Here is a 17,197-nt window from a genome sequence, read left to right as displayed (position 1 = left end):
GCTTATTTCCTTTTCCTTTCTTTCATTTACTGGCAAGCTATCCTTCCTCAGATTCCACTTTCTTTGTGTCCATTTCTTCCTCTCTGTTAGCTTATACTTTTGAGATATAATTGAAAATTTTACGAAGACCAGGGTATTCTAGTGGTTAAAAAAATGAAACCTGAAATGATGAATGTTTTAAAATCATAGCACATCTCTTCTTTTTGGGTTCACACATAAACACACAAAATAATGGTCCATTTCAGTCTTTTTTTTTTACTAATTTCTTTTTAAAATTTTTTAACAAAGAAATCTTTTAGTTAATGAGTACAAATTTCATAAGTACAACTTTAGGAATATAGTAACTCTTCCTACCATACCCACCTTCCCACCCCCACTCCTATCCACCTCTTCCTCCCTCTCCTATTCCCAGTCTCATTCTCCATTAGGATTCATTTTCAATTAACTTTATATGCAGAAGACTAACTCTATACTAAGTAAAGATTTCAACAGTTTGCACACCCATGCACAAAAAAAAAAAAACCCTGAGAACAAGTTTTACAATTAATTCTCATAATATAACTCATTAAAGACTGAAGTCCTACACGGGAAGTAAGTGTACAGTGGTATACAGTTATTCCTGTTGTAAATTTAACAGTTAACACTCTTATGTATGATGTCAATGATCACCCAAGGCTCTTGACATGAGCTGCCAAGGCTATGGAATCCTTTTGAATCCACAGTCTCCATCATATTTAGATAACTCCATAAGCAAAGTGGACGTTCTATCCTCCCTTCAGAGGAAAGTACATCATTCTTTTTTGATGGCCACTTCTTTCCACTGGGGTCTCTCACACAGAGACCCTTCATGTCAGACATTTTTGCCACAGTATCTTGGCTTTGCATGCCTGAAATGCTCTCATGGGCATTCCAGCCAGACCAGAATGCCTTAAGGGCTGTTTCTGAGGTCAGAATGCTGTTTAAAGAGATTGTCATCCTATGAGTCTGCTTTATGGACTGCTTCCCATGTTGGACCATTCTCTCCTTTTCAATTCTTTTAATAAAACACATCAGTAACATCTCTATACCTACTATTAAACCCTTCACTGTTGAAATATATATATGTTTAACCTTAAGAATGACAAACTAATCTTCTTCGCTTAAAATCCTGTTTACCTTAATCACCTGTTTATCATTTAAAAAAATCCATGAATAATTGAGATACAAAATAGACAAGATTTTATGTTCAGTTTTAATTAGTTTGATCACTTTATAATCATAGCCATCCAAAAGTCCATAATGCTTATTTTCTACAGATGATACCTTGCTCAGTATAAATTTGCTAGGCAATGATGACTTAACTATAGAGGTAAAGGACGAATCACACTCAAATCTCCTGAGTATTTTTTGTCCATTATTAATTCATACAGCCATTCAACATATACTACTGTGGAAAAAGTTGTGTAAATATACATAGTATATACGTAGCTAGAATCCTCCAATATGAGTGAATAATCCTCTGAAGAGGTCAAGTTCTACATGATTACCCTTGCGTTTTTCTTTGGATAGCTGGCCCTTGTATTCTTTTGTGTTCTTCCATCTTCTCTTAATCCTCTTTGCCTCTGGATCTCTTGCTATGCTTACACGTGGTCAGCTTCCTGTGACACTTCTTGTAGAATACAAATCCTTATTCCTAGATTCTCCTCCAGGCAGCCCATTCTAGGATTTAATTGCAAGTGCTTCCCTACAGCTTCTATACCTGTGAAGCATAAGACTGGTATGGCAAGCCGTGGTATAGATTTTCCACAACTCCAGTGCATTACCTGAAGCTGGTAACTCTGAGCCCCAGGTAGAAGATTATACAATCTTCAATATGCAACTGTGAGGAGATGGATTGGCATCAAGAATATAGTGACAGGAATTAATTAAAGCTCTTGACATTAGAATAAAATTACACCATGTTTCCATTTTCCCTGCTTTTTCTTCTTTTTACTTGCAGAAAGCATTTGCTTATTTGCAAAAGCAGACACATCAGCTTGCAGCTGCCTAGATGCATGCTTCCATAGTATTCATAGAATTTTAGAGAGAGGTTCAGAGGTAATTTGGGCTTTAGAGCAGAAAGAGAAAACTGAGTTGAGAATGTTTTGCTAACCAAATGCCATCCAATGCCTGGACTTTTTAAAGATACTGTTCCAATGACATAGTGACATCAGTTTGATTTAGGGAAGAGTCCAAGAACAGAAAGGGACTTTCAAAAAATAAAGATTTCTATCACTATTGTCCTGTGTTGCCAAAAATGGAGTATTGTGACTTCTAATGAATATCTGTTTATGCATTTTTGGAAATAGTTTATATATGAGTAACCTTGGGCAGAAAGGACTCAAAAGCTGGTTTGGCTGGGCCATAACATACCACATAGTTCGAAGAAACTGACTTGAGTCCAACACATCTCTTCTTCATATTTCAAATAATGCTTTTGAAGATGAATTTCATGCAATATAACACATTTTCGCTGTTTGTCTGTTGGGATTCTTTCTGGGGTGGAATGCAAGTGAATACTTCCATTTTCCCCAAGAAGAGTTGTGTTTAGTGAGAGCATGATTGTATCTAAGCATTAAGTTGTTCAAATTGTTGCTGGTAAAAAGATACACCTCTATTCTCAGGCTGTTACCCTAATTCCCTACATTTGCTCCTCAAACCCCATGCTCTTGGGGAGTTCTTGGCCAACACTAATTTCCATGGTGTTTTCTTTCTCAGTTGTCACAGATGAGACCTTGAGCTTCATTCAGAAAAGCAGACGACTCCTGGTTGTCCTAAGCCCCAACTACGTGCTCCAGGGAACCCAAGCCCTCCTGGAGCTCAAGGCTGGCCTAGAAAATATGGCCTCTCGGGGCAGCATCAACGTCATTTTAGTACAGTACAAAGCTGTGAAGGAGACGAAGGTGAAAGAGCTGAAGAGGGCTAAGACGGTGCTCACGGTCATTAAATGGAAGGGGGAGAAATCCAAATATCCACAGGGCAGGTTCTGGAAGCAGCTACAGGTGGCCATGCCAGTGAAGAAAAGTCCCAGGCGGTGTAGCAGTGATGAGCAGGGTCTTTCCTATTCATCCTTGAAAAACGTATGAAAGGGGACAAAGGACAAAGTGTACTCCAGGAAGGAAGAATCACTCTTCATTCCCAGTTTGTGGTTGCATAGGCAGAAAAAAATTCTGTCTAAGCTTTTCCATAGGGATCAATTCAGGATGCTATGGACAGGGCTGGCTGTTCTGCTTCTCAGGCAATACTAAAGTTTAGAATATGTTGTCAATAGCCTGTCACCAGACTTTGAGATCATCATGTTCTTTGCAGGCAAAGACTTGGTTGATGTGGATTTCCCCTTTTGCATCCTCTGTCTGTATTCGTGTATTTCCCTACTTCAAAAAAAAAAAATCTTAATATTATGAATCAGCCTTTCCCATGGATTTAAATATAGATCCCTTTAAGATATGACATTGTTGAACAGGGGCATTATGAGTTTCCAAGTATTTCTTTTTCTTTTATTTTTACTTGTTCATTAACAAGAAAATCAGGGCTTGCATTTATTTGAGCTTAGCAGAATGAACAAACGCACTGGCTCATTCAGTTGCACAGTACACCCCCACACCATCACCCATTTAGAATGGGATAAAGCAGTGTAACTGAAAATGCTTCTTATAATTGACTTGAAAAGTGTGCTGCATTTTTGCCCACTGTATCACCTTTACCCTCATCTCAGGTAATTGACATCATATTTGTAAATTTGAAAAATACATCATGATTATTGTTTTATTATAGTAAATTCCTGATTGTCTTCAGATCAATCTATATTTATCATTCCATCTCCCTATTTACTTGTATCAGTTATTCAAAGTGTGCAGATCCAATGAGAAAAAAAAACCAGATTTTGCAGGTGACTCCATATTTGATTCATTCTGAAAGAAAGCTTCTTCTAATGGTGGTAATGGAGAGTGATATAACAGCAGAATGCTTTCAGAAATTATTTTGTCCTGTGGAAATACACGTTACAGGGTGTTTGGTGATTTGCCTTTTAATCCTAGCCTTTCTAATGTGAATATTAGGAAACTGGCCCCTCCTCACTTGTTTTTGCCTCTTCCTTGTAAAGTGTGGAGGTTAGACTTAGCAACCTTGAGTATTGCTTTTAGCATTACCAGTCTCAGAGAATTAGTTATATTTCCCATAATTTATGCACCAGTATAGGTCAAACATTGCCCCAGTTAAATCAGTCTGAAAAGTCATTCTCCATGAAACTTGTTTTTGTTTAAGTAAAATTTTATTGTTTGCAAGACTTGGAAAAGTTAAAGCTAAGTGCAAAGATTACAGAGTGGTGAATATATGTTACATGTAGATTTTATATATATATACATGTATATATGTGTATATATCCACACATATGAAACTTCTATACATTTGTGTGGATATGCGTATATAAAGTGTGCACATATGTGTGCATATATATGAATATATGTGTGTATATATATATGTACACATTATCCTGTCACATGAATTATATGAGAGTACTTTAAAAAGTTTGTGGAAAATGCTGTTAAGAAAAAACTATGCATAGATTTCAAAATTTTTGCACCAAAAAACTTACATTTTATTTCTGTTTTTTTTTTCCATGGATTATTTTACGTACCTTCATTTGTAAGTGTGTGTGTGTATGTATGTGTGTATGTATATATATATATAATAACAGCCATCAGTACTATATGGCAAACCACTGGAACATTTGTCCAGTTGTTATGTTTTTACTGTAATGCTTTTGTGTCAATGTTTTTGGTACATTAATATTATTTGTAAATTCACATTTGGCAGAGTGGTACTTGTCATTATTACTTGCCTTCTCTTGTTAGTACAAATAACTTACTACTACTACAGTTGACTTTGGTTACAGTGGAATCTCTTGTGCATGGAGCTTCCATGGTCACTGTTAAGCAGTAGCCAGTCTCTGATATTAATTGATTTTATACTCTATTCCCAGGAAACACATTTAGAAACTAAGTTATGTTAATCTCACTGCCCATCAATTTAGACTGTTGAGTTAAAAGTAAAATAAATATACATATATGTAAGTCTCAGTATCCTAAAAAAGCACAATAAATCATAATTTAAAGAAACCCTATCCCAGTAGTACAAGTGTTGATAAGCAAATCTTAGATTGCTTCCCACATTTAAGTGTCCTCCATCAATACTAAAGTCCATAATAAATCATTTCCACATATGAAAGTTATTGATTGTTTAAATTGAGAAAAGCTTCACCTTTGGATTCTTGACTATAAAACAATGATGTAGAATCACTCTCAGATATAATATTTTTAGCCTTATTCATTCTTTTCCTTGTTACAAATCACAGCTATTCCCTCTATTAACACTTCTCAGAAGATTACAGGAGTGCGGACTCCAAATAAACTGGACATCAATTCTTACATAAGCTTTAGGTAGTGGGTTGTAGGGGCCAGTCTCTTGCCAGTACTGCATTCTTTGCACTTTTGGATTCCCTATTTATCCCAAATGCTGTTGGGTGCCCTTAGAAACTCCTTATTTTTTTCCTATTTATATTGCTGCCTTTGATACTGAAATTTTCCAAACTTTATTTTATAAAGTATATCAGATCTAAGTGAAATGGCTCATCCTAAAGAAATTTATTTGATGGTACTTTTTATTCTCCAGGACATGTCAAATACAGAGCATTTGATGAGGGAAACATCCTTGTAATTTAGAGTGCAATAACAAATCACGTCTCACTAAAAACAAAACAAAACAAAACAAAACAAAACAAAAACAATGATTTTGGGTATCTTCTGTAAGACCTTCTGTACCCAGGTTAACAAAAGACCGTGATATAAAATTTATTTGATTCTCTTTTGTATTGTAACATAGATGATTTAGGATTCTAATAAAAAACACTCCATTGTATTGGAAAATAAAAAATCACTTATTAACTATCCATTTTCTATACACAGGTTTTAATATTTAAGGATTACCTTTTTAATTTAATTCATGAACTTTTGTATATTCCATTTTTCATCTGATTTGTAAATTTACCTATTTTTAAAATAAACCATTTATTTTCAGCTTTGAATTTTATTTTGTGCATGTTTTTATGTCTTTATTATCATGTAAGAATAAAAGTTAATAATTACACTTACAAAAGGAATTTAATAAATTACACTAGTTAAGTTTATTTCTGACAGAAATCTGTGAAACATTATAACTTCAAATCAAGAACATTTTCTTTACAGGTGAGTGATAAAACCCCTTAAGTAGTTTCAGCAAACTAGGGTGAACTGTGTATGTGTGTGTGTGTGCGTAAAGAGATAGATGGATTACAGATAGATATGGATAGATGGCAGATAGATAGATAAAGGATAGATAGATAAAGTATAGATCGATGATACAGAGACAGAGAACAAAGAAGAGAAGAGAATGAGAGTGATTCTCTTAAAACAAAGAAGCCTATTCCTTTTCATTCAACTTTGAAATTGGGTAGCTTATAGTAATCTCTTACCTTTTATTGGTTTAACGCAACAGCAAAGCTGTTTCTTTGGAATGAGTTGAGAAAATTAATACCCTGTATTACTAGTTGACAATTTGCATCTCTTAGTGGTGTGTCTGAAATAATTTTCAATCCTGAACATAATTAAATTACCTCTGAGAACAGAATAGTGGCCAGCATTTTGTAGCATCATGTGTGTGTGGCTACTATTGACTTGTTAAAACTCTTAGGATATTTTCTGTAGTTGCTTGATAATGTCACTAGGTCATTCACTCTAAATTCATGGTATGGTACGAGAGATACATTCATATGGTCTTATTTCTCTGTTTCTACTCAAGTAATACCAGATAACTTTAGCAATGGTGTAGGGGATTGAATGTTTCAGAAGTATTTTTTGTCCCCATCTATCTTAAACTGAATAGATAGATTTTTTATATCCAAATTACTCACATATATTCACATACTAAGTTGCTGTTCTAAATTTAGGAATTGATATTGAATCAATATACATTAGCCTGTATAGTATTTTAATATTGCCCCTACTAGATATTGAGTGATAATTTACTCAAATTGATTTATTCAAATGTCTACTGTGTGCTAGGCGTTTGTATAAAAGTATCTCTAATTTGTCTACCATCTCCTTAAGTTTGCTGCCATCATATGCATTTTATTGAAGGATGAATTCAGGTTCAAAGATATGAAGATTCAAACAACAAAATAACCCAAAGATATTAAGATTAAAACGGAGATTTCAAAGAGAAACCAAGATTTGGATTCAGATACATCTTCCAGCAGTGGTACTCCCTTTTCATGAGGTTCCAGCTTTAAGAGGAACACTGAGACACAGGCCCATTCTTTATTCTAACAAAAGAACAAAATTACAGCCCTAGTTTTCTTCTAGGTGAATTCCAGGGAAATTTTGACTTTCAAAGGAGAGTTATAGACCAGAAAATATGACTACAAAATAAGTTTAATACCACAAAAGAAAACTGGTTTTGTTTACTATATAACCATACCTCATTTTTGAGCCAAAACAGAATAAGCAATCTAACAAATGGAACTATCCCCCAAATATACCTTAGCATAAAAAATACTCTCACCCTCAAAAATATGAATTTTGATAATGCAAAATATTCAGAAAAAAATGCCACAAAAGAGGCAAATGCCTTTGAAATATAACTTGAAGACCCCTACATACAGTCCAAACCCGATCTGACAAGTATCTCTTACATTCATTCCTCAGTGTCTGGCATTTCACCACTTTTATCTATATTTAGCATTGCTGCTATTCAAATGTAAATCTCTCACTTTGTAGGAGTACCAATAAAAAGAAAGAAAGAAATGAATAAACACAGGCTGTAAACATTTTTAGTGGATCTAAGAAAATGTTTCAATAGTAGTATAGTCAATGGAAAGACCATTTTCTATGACCAAGTTGAAATACAGCACTGCACACACACAAACACAATTTGTGTAAGTTCCCTTTGTTGGGAAGCTAATCATGTTACCTTAGTTACCTTAAGCTTATTTAACATGCCTCATGAGCCAAGAGAAGCAGATTTCCACTCTCATCCTCTTTAATTTGTGATATTTTCCAGAAGATTCTGAGAAGGACTAGAGGGTACAAATTATCAATACACATATGCTCACTCAAACACACATATACACACACACACACACAGATATGATCTCTGAAGACAAACGAAAATGTAGATTTATCATTAAACAACAAAACAAAAAATTCTCTAGAACATTTTTATACTCTTGTTGAAACCAGTCAAAACTCCAAAATTGAGCACATATGTTTTCTGACTTCCATTTCAACTCATATCAAATCCACTAATTAGAAAGAGTCAATCTGGTAAGAAACTAAGTTTCCTCATTCACTGAGAAGTTCATACAGAACAAATTAATTACAGTTTTACCTTATTTCCATAGGGTAAAAAGTCTCTCCATAATTGTTTCTGCCTTGACTCTAACAGATAGGTACTCAGCCTCATTCTAAAGCTGACACCTGCTTTCTGAGTTGTCAATGGTTAAGATTTACTACCTAGAATTCTTTCTCTTCAGATAATTGCATTGCCTAAGTTCCTAAACACCATGGTGAGTTAAGCACTCTATTAATTTAAAGAACTTCCTTTGGGGCCAGTCCAAATCCATGTCAGTAGCATTAGAATTGAATGTTTTGCCAGAAGTCTTAACTAATTGACTGATCCTTAGCTGTTGTTATTGTTGTGCCTTTAATCAATTATCAGGCGAATTCTTCACACAGAAAGGATAAGGAGAGAGAATTTTAGTTGACAACAGGGTTAGTACTACATATTGTTTGATGTCATTTCCAAAAATCTTAAATATCAATCAAGACATAAAACTGGGGATCCTGGGAGGAGCTTTGCACTGGTCAGACTGTGATAGAATGTTTATTCCTGTTGAGTATACTACCATTAGGAGAGACACACCTGCACACACACATATATGTATTTATATATATATATATATATATATATAAGCTGAATATTATTCAGAAGAAAGTGATCGAAGAGTGGAGGGGACTTGAAGACATGTTATATATGGAACAAGAGAAAATTTATGAAGTTATTCAATTTGACAGTAAGAAAACATACAGTGATACCACAATAATTGTCCAGTATTTCAAACACTTGAAGACATCAAATCTGAGATCACCAAATATAGCTTGCTGGATTGAAGAGTTCAAAACAAGAAATAATTTACATGCAGAGCTCAAATTCGCTGCCTTTTGAAGTAATTAATTTAATTCTCCATCTATATTTGTTTGTTTTTGATGGTAAAGAATAATTAATTCAAGAAAGGGACAGCTGAAGCAAGGTAAGTCTGCAGTAGAGAGTCCCATCTTCATCCATGAGGGTAAAGATCCTTAGCAACCACTAGAAAGAGTGGATATAGATTGTAGATGACATTTCTTGCCTCGGTATATCATGGAGCACTGAGATCCTGTATTCTTAAATATTTATTCATTTCCCATCCTTTGTAGGATGGACGTGATTAACTGGGAAGCTTTTACTAGACACTATGCTATTTTTTTTCTATTTTCCTGTAGATACAGTGGAAGCAGTTTTTGATTTCATTCAGAGGAGCCGAAGGATGATTGTTGTCCTGAGTCCAGACTATGTGACAGAAAAGAGCATCAGCATGCTGGAGTTCAAACTTGGTGTCATGTGCCAGAACTCCATTGCCACAAAGCTCATTGTGGTCGAGTATCGCCCCCTTGAGCAGCCACACCCAAGCATCTTGCAGCTGAAGGAATCTGTTTCTTTTGTGACCTGGAAGGGAGAAAAGTCCAAACATTCTGGCTCCAAATTCTGGAAAGCCTTGCGGTTGGCTCTTCCCCTGAGAAGTCTGAGTGCCAGTTCTGGCTGGAATGAGAGCTACTCTTCCCAGTCTGACATCAGTCTGGATCATGTTCAAAGAAGGAGAAGTCGTTTGAAAGAGCCCCCAGAACTGCAGAGCTCAGAGAGGGCTGCAGATGCTCCTCCAGCCTCAGACACAGTGTCCAAGCACCGAGGGAAGCCCTCTGCAGCCTGTCGCTGCTGTGTCACCTACTGTGAAGGAGAAAGCCACCAAAAGAGCAAGAGTCGGGCAGAGATTCATACCCAGCCCCAGTGGGAGACACACCTTTGTAAGCCTGTTCCCCAAGAGTCAGAAACTCAATGGATACAAAATGGCACCAGATTGGAACCCCCTGTTCCCCAGATCTCAGCCCTTGCTCTTCACCATTTCACGGATTTATCCAATAACAATGACTTTTATATCCTATAATGACGGTGTGCGGTGGGTGGTGGCTGCTCTATCAACATATGTCATGAACCTATGGGAATAACTGACCTTTTTATCATCTAGCGGACTATCAGATTTGTGTCCCTTTATTGATTTTTAAAAACTATTTATTTCTAGGAGACAAAAGACCTGAAGGACCTGAATCCAGAGTTCTTGCCTCTAATGGCCTCAGAAGAGCACACTCTTCTTGGGCCCTAGAAGGTCAGTATGTGTAAGTTGCCTAAAGTCTGATCCTCTGTCTTGCCCAGTGGTTTAAAAGTGTGCAGAGAATTTAAATATTTCTTTGAGTTTGCTAATCAGTCTCATGTGTGAGCCAGTCTGGTGTACTTTGGCTACAACACTAACAGGGTAAATTTCCCAAGGAAGCATCCTGGAGAGGAACAGGTTCTGGTGGAGGCTGTAGGACAAAGCTCAACAGAAAAATCTACAGCACATTTTCCCCCAAAGAACCAAAAATATCCATCCAGGGATACTTGGTGTACTCTGCCTCACTGTAAACTAATGTTCTCTAAGCTTCCTGATGTTGTTAGCATTAATAAAGTTATATTTTTATGTCACTTCACTAGTACTAACATATTTTTGCCTTTCATCTCCCTTCTACTTTGTGTGACTTTTATATTCATATCTCAAAATATTGCATTTCAGAAAATCAAAATATGGTTTAGCATCCAGGAGATCTGAGATGAGTCTTTAGTTTACTTCTAGTGTGTATTAAGAATGACCTGGAAATGGATCAAAGGGGAGTTAGAGATTTTAAGATAAAGTGAAAATTCATGCAAAGATTTTATTACTATGAAACTGACAGCTCATAGGCTAGAGTTTAGTGCCTGAAAACCTTCTTCCCATTCAGGATTGTGAGAAACTGTAGTAAATACAAGTGCTTACAAGGATCAGAAGGTAAGAAAGAAGAGAAAAGAAGTCATATATAAGTATAATATACATGGTCTGTAATACCAATATGCACAGGAATATAGGCATTGGTAAGTATTTTTTTCTGTAAATAATTTCACAAAAACATAAAAGGCACATGCCATTTGATTTCAAGTCTGGGACAAATATATGGGATCTTCAAAAGTTTAATGGGAAATCCATATTATGAGAAAGTATGCATGGATTTCAAAATTTTCATGCTGCAATATAAACATCTTTTAATTCCATTTTTGTGAACTTTTTGAAGTATTCTCACATTTCTTTAAAAAGAAGGCAGCTTTAATCAGCCCCATTTGGTTGTTGCCACTGATTTAGCACCTGTGTTGCCAGATTGCCCTGTTTCTTCCAGAGCCTCTGAAAATCCAGATTTTTTTTTTATGTATGCTGTCAGTTATGGAATAGCTTAAACTTAGAAAAAAAATAAGAAGAACCAAGTTAAGCACATTTGTGGTACATACTCCTACTAAGGGCCATTAGTCTGTTATTTCAGAACTAAGATATTCAGCCAAAGAACATATGTCCAAATGGAGATTCAAGAGCTCCTGCCTATAGTAGAAACTGGGGAGAACATACACTAGTCTTGAGGACATGATGGGGGAGGTTTATCTCCTCCCTGAATTGAAGACATGTGGGCCTCAGACCAGAACTGATATGACTTAACCCTCCATCAGAGGGGGAAAAGCTAACAGGTAGTGTGTTTCCATCTTCTTGTAAATCCCCTGCGTATTGTGCTTACTGTAAGAAAATTCAAAGCATAAAACTTGTTGCTCCTGAACAGGGGCATAGTGAAAAAAGAGACTGTGTCAAACATAACTTCCTCCTTCACCCCATTAGCACTGACTGCTACAGAGCTCTGTATGGTCTTAGGAGTGGTAGCCTCCCGCGCACTAATCGAGAATGAGTAGTATGGAAAAAAAGCAGTATTATGACACCATCCCTCTTGGAAAAGGAAACAGAGATCCTTCTCCTGTTGAATCAAGAAGATAAAAAACTGAAAATGCGGAGATATGGGCCCATAATGAGCTTGTAATTTGGGAATGACAGACCATCTACTTTAGTAGCCAGGAAAAAATTACAATACAATCAAATACCTTGCTCTATATTATATCTCTTCTTTACAGAAAGGTAAAACATCCTTGATGTATGTTCAAGGATCTTAACTTGGCAGGCAATAGATTCTCTCTACTTTAACAGCAGCTAACGTAAATGGCTCTAAATTCTAGGGAAGGAAAGGCTGCTAGTCATAATTGGTCTTATTTGTTATTGACATGGTGTCCCAAACTGTAAAATAGCCCTAGAAATATTGAGAAATTACTTACAACATTTATTATATATTTTCTTAAGGAACTAGTGGCAAAGACATTGAAATTAAATACAAGCTCTGATTATGGATAATTTTGATTATCCCAAAGCCAAATTTTAGTCAATATTAATTTCATTAGACAAAATAAGTATAGTTTAAGCAGTATAAAGCCATAAATTTTGGTACTAGCTCTACAGGGTTCAAAGGTAATGGGCTGTGCTTTTACTGCATGGAGAAAGGCTTAAAGGTTGTTATTATTTTGTGACCAGATATGCCACAATTGAATGTGATATTTTGAGTCATGTAATTCAACAAGGCAAATGATAAGAAAGAAAACTTTCTCATTGGCCATAAGTGATTATAATTGAAATGATACAACCATAGGTTAAATGGATATATCATTACATAAGAAATTACCTATTTAGATACATACTTTATAGATTTTAAAATTCTGCTTCTCTCTTATCTGTTTGACCATAGTTTGACCAGGGTCTCCCTATGTACACATCTATCTCTTGCTACTCAAAATGGAGATAATTTGTTAATCTCATGGATGCTGTGAGCATTAAATTATATGCTACTAATTTATTTCATACGTATTATTATTTTACTGTTATGAAATATCCTAAAGCAGTATAAACAGGGTTATATTGTCCAGGTTAAGTGACTTTCCTAATGACATTCATCTAATTGGTAATAGAGTTGGACTTCTAATTTATTTTTCCAATACTTGACCAGTGCTTGTTCTAGAATGATCCCTATAAGATTAGGTAGTTATATTTCTATTACAAATCACCTTAATGGGACTATTTCACTGGAAACATGCTATAATTTAAAAAGCAGTTCACATAAAGCCATACACAACAAATTCAGTATTATGTTGTCTGATGTATCATTTGACCTTATCATGTTATATTATGTGTTCATTTTTATAACCTTTTAAAGTATTTAAAATGCATAATCATTTCTATAGCCTATAGACTATAATTTTACCATAATTTTTTCAAGATAAATTAATTATTTGTAATCTTGTTTTTTTTTTTTTTTTAATTTTTTGACAGGCAGAGTGGACAGTGAGAGGAAGAGACAGAGAGAAAGGTCTTCCTTTTGCCGTTGGTTCACCCGCCAATGGCTGCCACGCCAGCGCGCTGCGGCCGGCACACCGCGCTGATCCGATGGCAGGAGCCAGGTGCTTATCCTGGTCTCCCACGGGGTGCAGGGCCCAAGCACTTGGGCCATCCTCCACTGCACTCCCTGGACACAGCAGAGAGCTGGCCTGGAAGAGGGGCAACCGGGACAGAATCCGGTGCCCCGACCAGGACTAGAACCCGGTGTGCTGGCGCCGCAAGGCGGAGGATTAGCCTATTGAGCCGCGGCGCCAGCCTATTTGTATTCTTTCTAAGAAATACATTCACCATTTATTTTGAAAAATTAATTTTATTTATTTTTCCGGAAGTTATGCTAGACACTGTGAGTACTAGAGTTATCTCTTCTTAGAACTATTACAAATTATAATTATATTATATTAAATTCCTGTTTGAAGATTTGAGGTGCACAGGAAAACTAGTATTCCTGTTCAGAAAAAAATAGAATTCCTGTTCAAATAAAAAATGGAAGCAATTATAAAGGTATGCACAGAACAAACAAGTCATATAACCATGGTTTTAAACTTTCGTGCATCTAAGAATCACTTAGGGGGCATCTTACAATGAAAATCCAAGGATATACCCTTGCCCTTAGGGCTGATTCATTAGGAGCTGGGCATTGTCTAGGAGTTGGCATTTTTAAATTGTGCCTTGAGAATTTAAATAAGATATTCTATGGGTCCGACTTGGAAAACTTTCTCTATGGTAACTCTTCAAAATATTTCTCATATTTTATAGATTATAATTCAAGGTGTAAGGAAAGTCTTTTTTAAAAAAAAAAAAAAGATTTATTTATTTGAAAGGTAGAGTTACAGACAGAAAGAGGGAGAGACAGAGAGAAAGGTGTTCCATCTACTGGTTCACTCCCCAAATGGTCACAGCGGCCAGAGCTGCACCGATCCGAAGCCAGGAGCCAGGAGATTCTTCCAGGTCTCCCATGCGTGTGCAGGGGTCCAACAACTTGGGCCATCTTCTACTGCTTTCCCAGGCCACAGGCCGCAGGAAAGAGCTGGATTGGAAGAGGAGCAGCCAATACTCAAACCACCAGCATCCATATGGGATGCTGGCGCCACAGGCAGCGGCTTTACCTCCTATGCCGCAGCACTGGCCCTGGAAAAGTCTTAGAGCCTTTTCCAAGCTTTTAAAGTATATTTCTTGATGCATTCACATTAGAAGCCTTTGGGGTGTATATTAAAATGTGTACTTCACCCAATCCAAGATTAACAGAATGAGAATCTCTAAAATGGGGAAGATTTGCACTTTGAATTAACTTCCCTAGTGATTCTGATGTTCAAAATGTTTAAGAACCATTAATTGTTATCTTTCTTTAACTCCTTATAGGCTCTGATTTTCTCCAGTCAAGGAAGACTACGAATCATCAGTATAACAAAGGGTATACAGGCAATAGATGAAAATGCAGGGCATGTTTAGCCCTTGGAGTTGCCTCAGCACAAGAAGACAGTTGAATAGAGTGGTTAGTAGAGTATAAATGCAAAATATATGAATTATCAAACACTGACATTTGGGACCTTATGGGAAAGCTATAGTCATCTAGCATATTAAACAGAGTTAAGATAAGCTATGTTGCGCTTACAAATAATCCCAGTATTTCAGTAGCTTCATGTAACAAGCCTTATTATTTATACCACATGCCCAGCATTGGGACTTACTCTTTGCAGTTTCCCATCTGAACTGTGTGGCTTTCTTTTATTTTATGCTTCAGTTTAAATATAGCACCCATTTCTTTCGTTTAAAATTTAAAATTTATTGGCTCAAACAGCTCCAAAGTCCTGATACACTTACAGAGAAAGCTAAAAAATACAATCTTTCTGTTTCCATGGGAAGAGCAAAATAAAATGAAACTTGGTGAACACACAGCATTGTCTTTTTTTTACAAATGAGACAAGAATGAGATACTGAGAATGTGAAGAGGCATGATGCCTTCAAACCGCGATACAGGGTACACTTTTGATGAAGGAAGTTTAGAATGACTTTACTCTAACATCCCACCTCAGTGTACCAAGGTATCAGGAAAAAAATCACAAAGAAAATAGTAGAAATTGTTCATAAATGTTGCCCAAAGAAAAGTTGTTGAAGGAATATATGATACTACAGCTTCTGATAAGGAGGAAGCGTGCCTGAAAATTTGAAAGCGGCTGTATTTGATTACTTTCCCTTCAGCAGTTTTAGTTAGTTCTCTGGCTGTGATGCTCAAATTCTTTGTAAATGAGCCGTTTTAATTTGAATATCCAAGGAGCCTCAGAAGAATTGAAGACATTTAAAACACAGCAGAGCATGTAACATGATCATTAGAAAGCATCACTTGATCCATTTATCTGAAGAGCTAAACAGAGAATTCAAATTGAACATACTAAAGCTCAGATGAATTATGAGACCAATGTTAGTGGGATGTTATGAAGTCTGCTCACTGTGCATCTGTTCACACTATGAATTGGATTCGGTTGATATTAAAGATTTAAAATTTTATATGACTTCTCTAATGTGTTCAGTATCAGTTGATCATGAGAGAGAGTTCTTTAGGTTGATAAAAATTAGGGTTCATGAGTCTTGAGCTATGTTAGTAAATTATAATGCTGAACAAGAAAGAGTTTTATTTCTTGTTACAGCCAGATTTCTGATACATTCAAAATCCTTTTTAGAATCATTAACAATGTTTTTCCTTTGGGCAGTTCATACATTTACAAATACTGAAGTGGAAAGAAAAAAATCCTTGAAAATGTGTTCATGGAAAGAAAACAGAAAGATTCTAAATCAACTCTGAAACCAGATCTTGAGCTACTTTTATCTAAACTTGGTGATTGGGATTTTAATACTCCAGTACTTTATTTAGAAAAAAAATTAAGAGACAAACTCTTCTATGCATTTATTTTTATTTCACAAAAAAAGCATACACAAAAGCTTCATTTCATTTCTATCCTCATAAACTGTGTCACATGTTTGCAATTCATTTTTTATTTTGTACAATACTTTGAGATATCTGAGTCAGTAGTTCTTACCTAGAATTGAATACCATATTTTAAAAATTGCACAGGCCTGGACCTACCCCAAACTACTAAATCTTCCAAAACAACTGAACCGCTTTTGTACCTTGAAAATTTTTACAAATTTTTCAGTGAAAATTTTAATGATTTATTGTAAAACTGATTAAAATGTAAAAATAAATCCTTATCTTGAAGATAATATTATTTTCATAAAGTTCAAAGCTTGAATGAATTGCTAAACATTGAGACTTGGATTCTTTATTTTAACATCTTTTATGAAATTATATAAAATAGCAAATAGCAAAATAAGCATAATAAAATGAAAGAAATTCTGTAGCTACTGAACTGGGTAGCTAAAAGATCCCATGATCCTAGTATTTATTACTTTCCTGCCATTAGTCATCCTAAATAAGACAAACCAAATATGATAAAATGCCTTGCTTTTGTACAAAGACTATGAAATGACCTCTAATGAGAATCAGAATAA

The 17,197-nt window shown here is 35.6% G+C and overlaps 1 protein-coding gene across 10 annotated transcripts in view; it reads left to right on the top strand.

Moving 5' to 3' along the window:
• The window catches only part of IL1RAP (interleukin 1 receptor accessory protein), a 163,498-nt gene extending 147,915 nt beyond the window's left edge, over window positions 1-15,583 (top strand). For 2 of the 10 annotated variants that reach the window (XR_011388002.1, XR_007908837.2), the window contains exons 11-13: window positions 9,594-10,172; window positions 10,448-10,531; window positions 15,050-15,583. Coding sequence is in view for 8 of the 10 variants with exons in the window: in XM_070072368.1 (XP_069928469.1) it covers window positions 9,594-10,312 (719 nt within the window). In the remaining 2 variants the exon portion in view is untranslated. The other 8 variants (XM_070072366.1, XM_017346989.3, XM_070072368.1 and 5 more) reach the window with 5 other exon arrangements.
• Window positions 15,584-17,197: the final 1,614 nt, after the last annotated feature.

The sequence above is a fragment of the Oryctolagus cuniculus genome, chromosome 4 (assembly GCF_964237555.1).
Source record: "Oryctolagus cuniculus chromosome 4, mOryCun1.1, whole genome shotgun sequence".
NCBI lineage: Eukaryota > Metazoa > Chordata > Mammalia > Lagomorpha > Leporidae > Oryctolagus > Oryctolagus cuniculus.
This window is presented reverse-complemented; position numbering and strand designations above follow the sequence as displayed.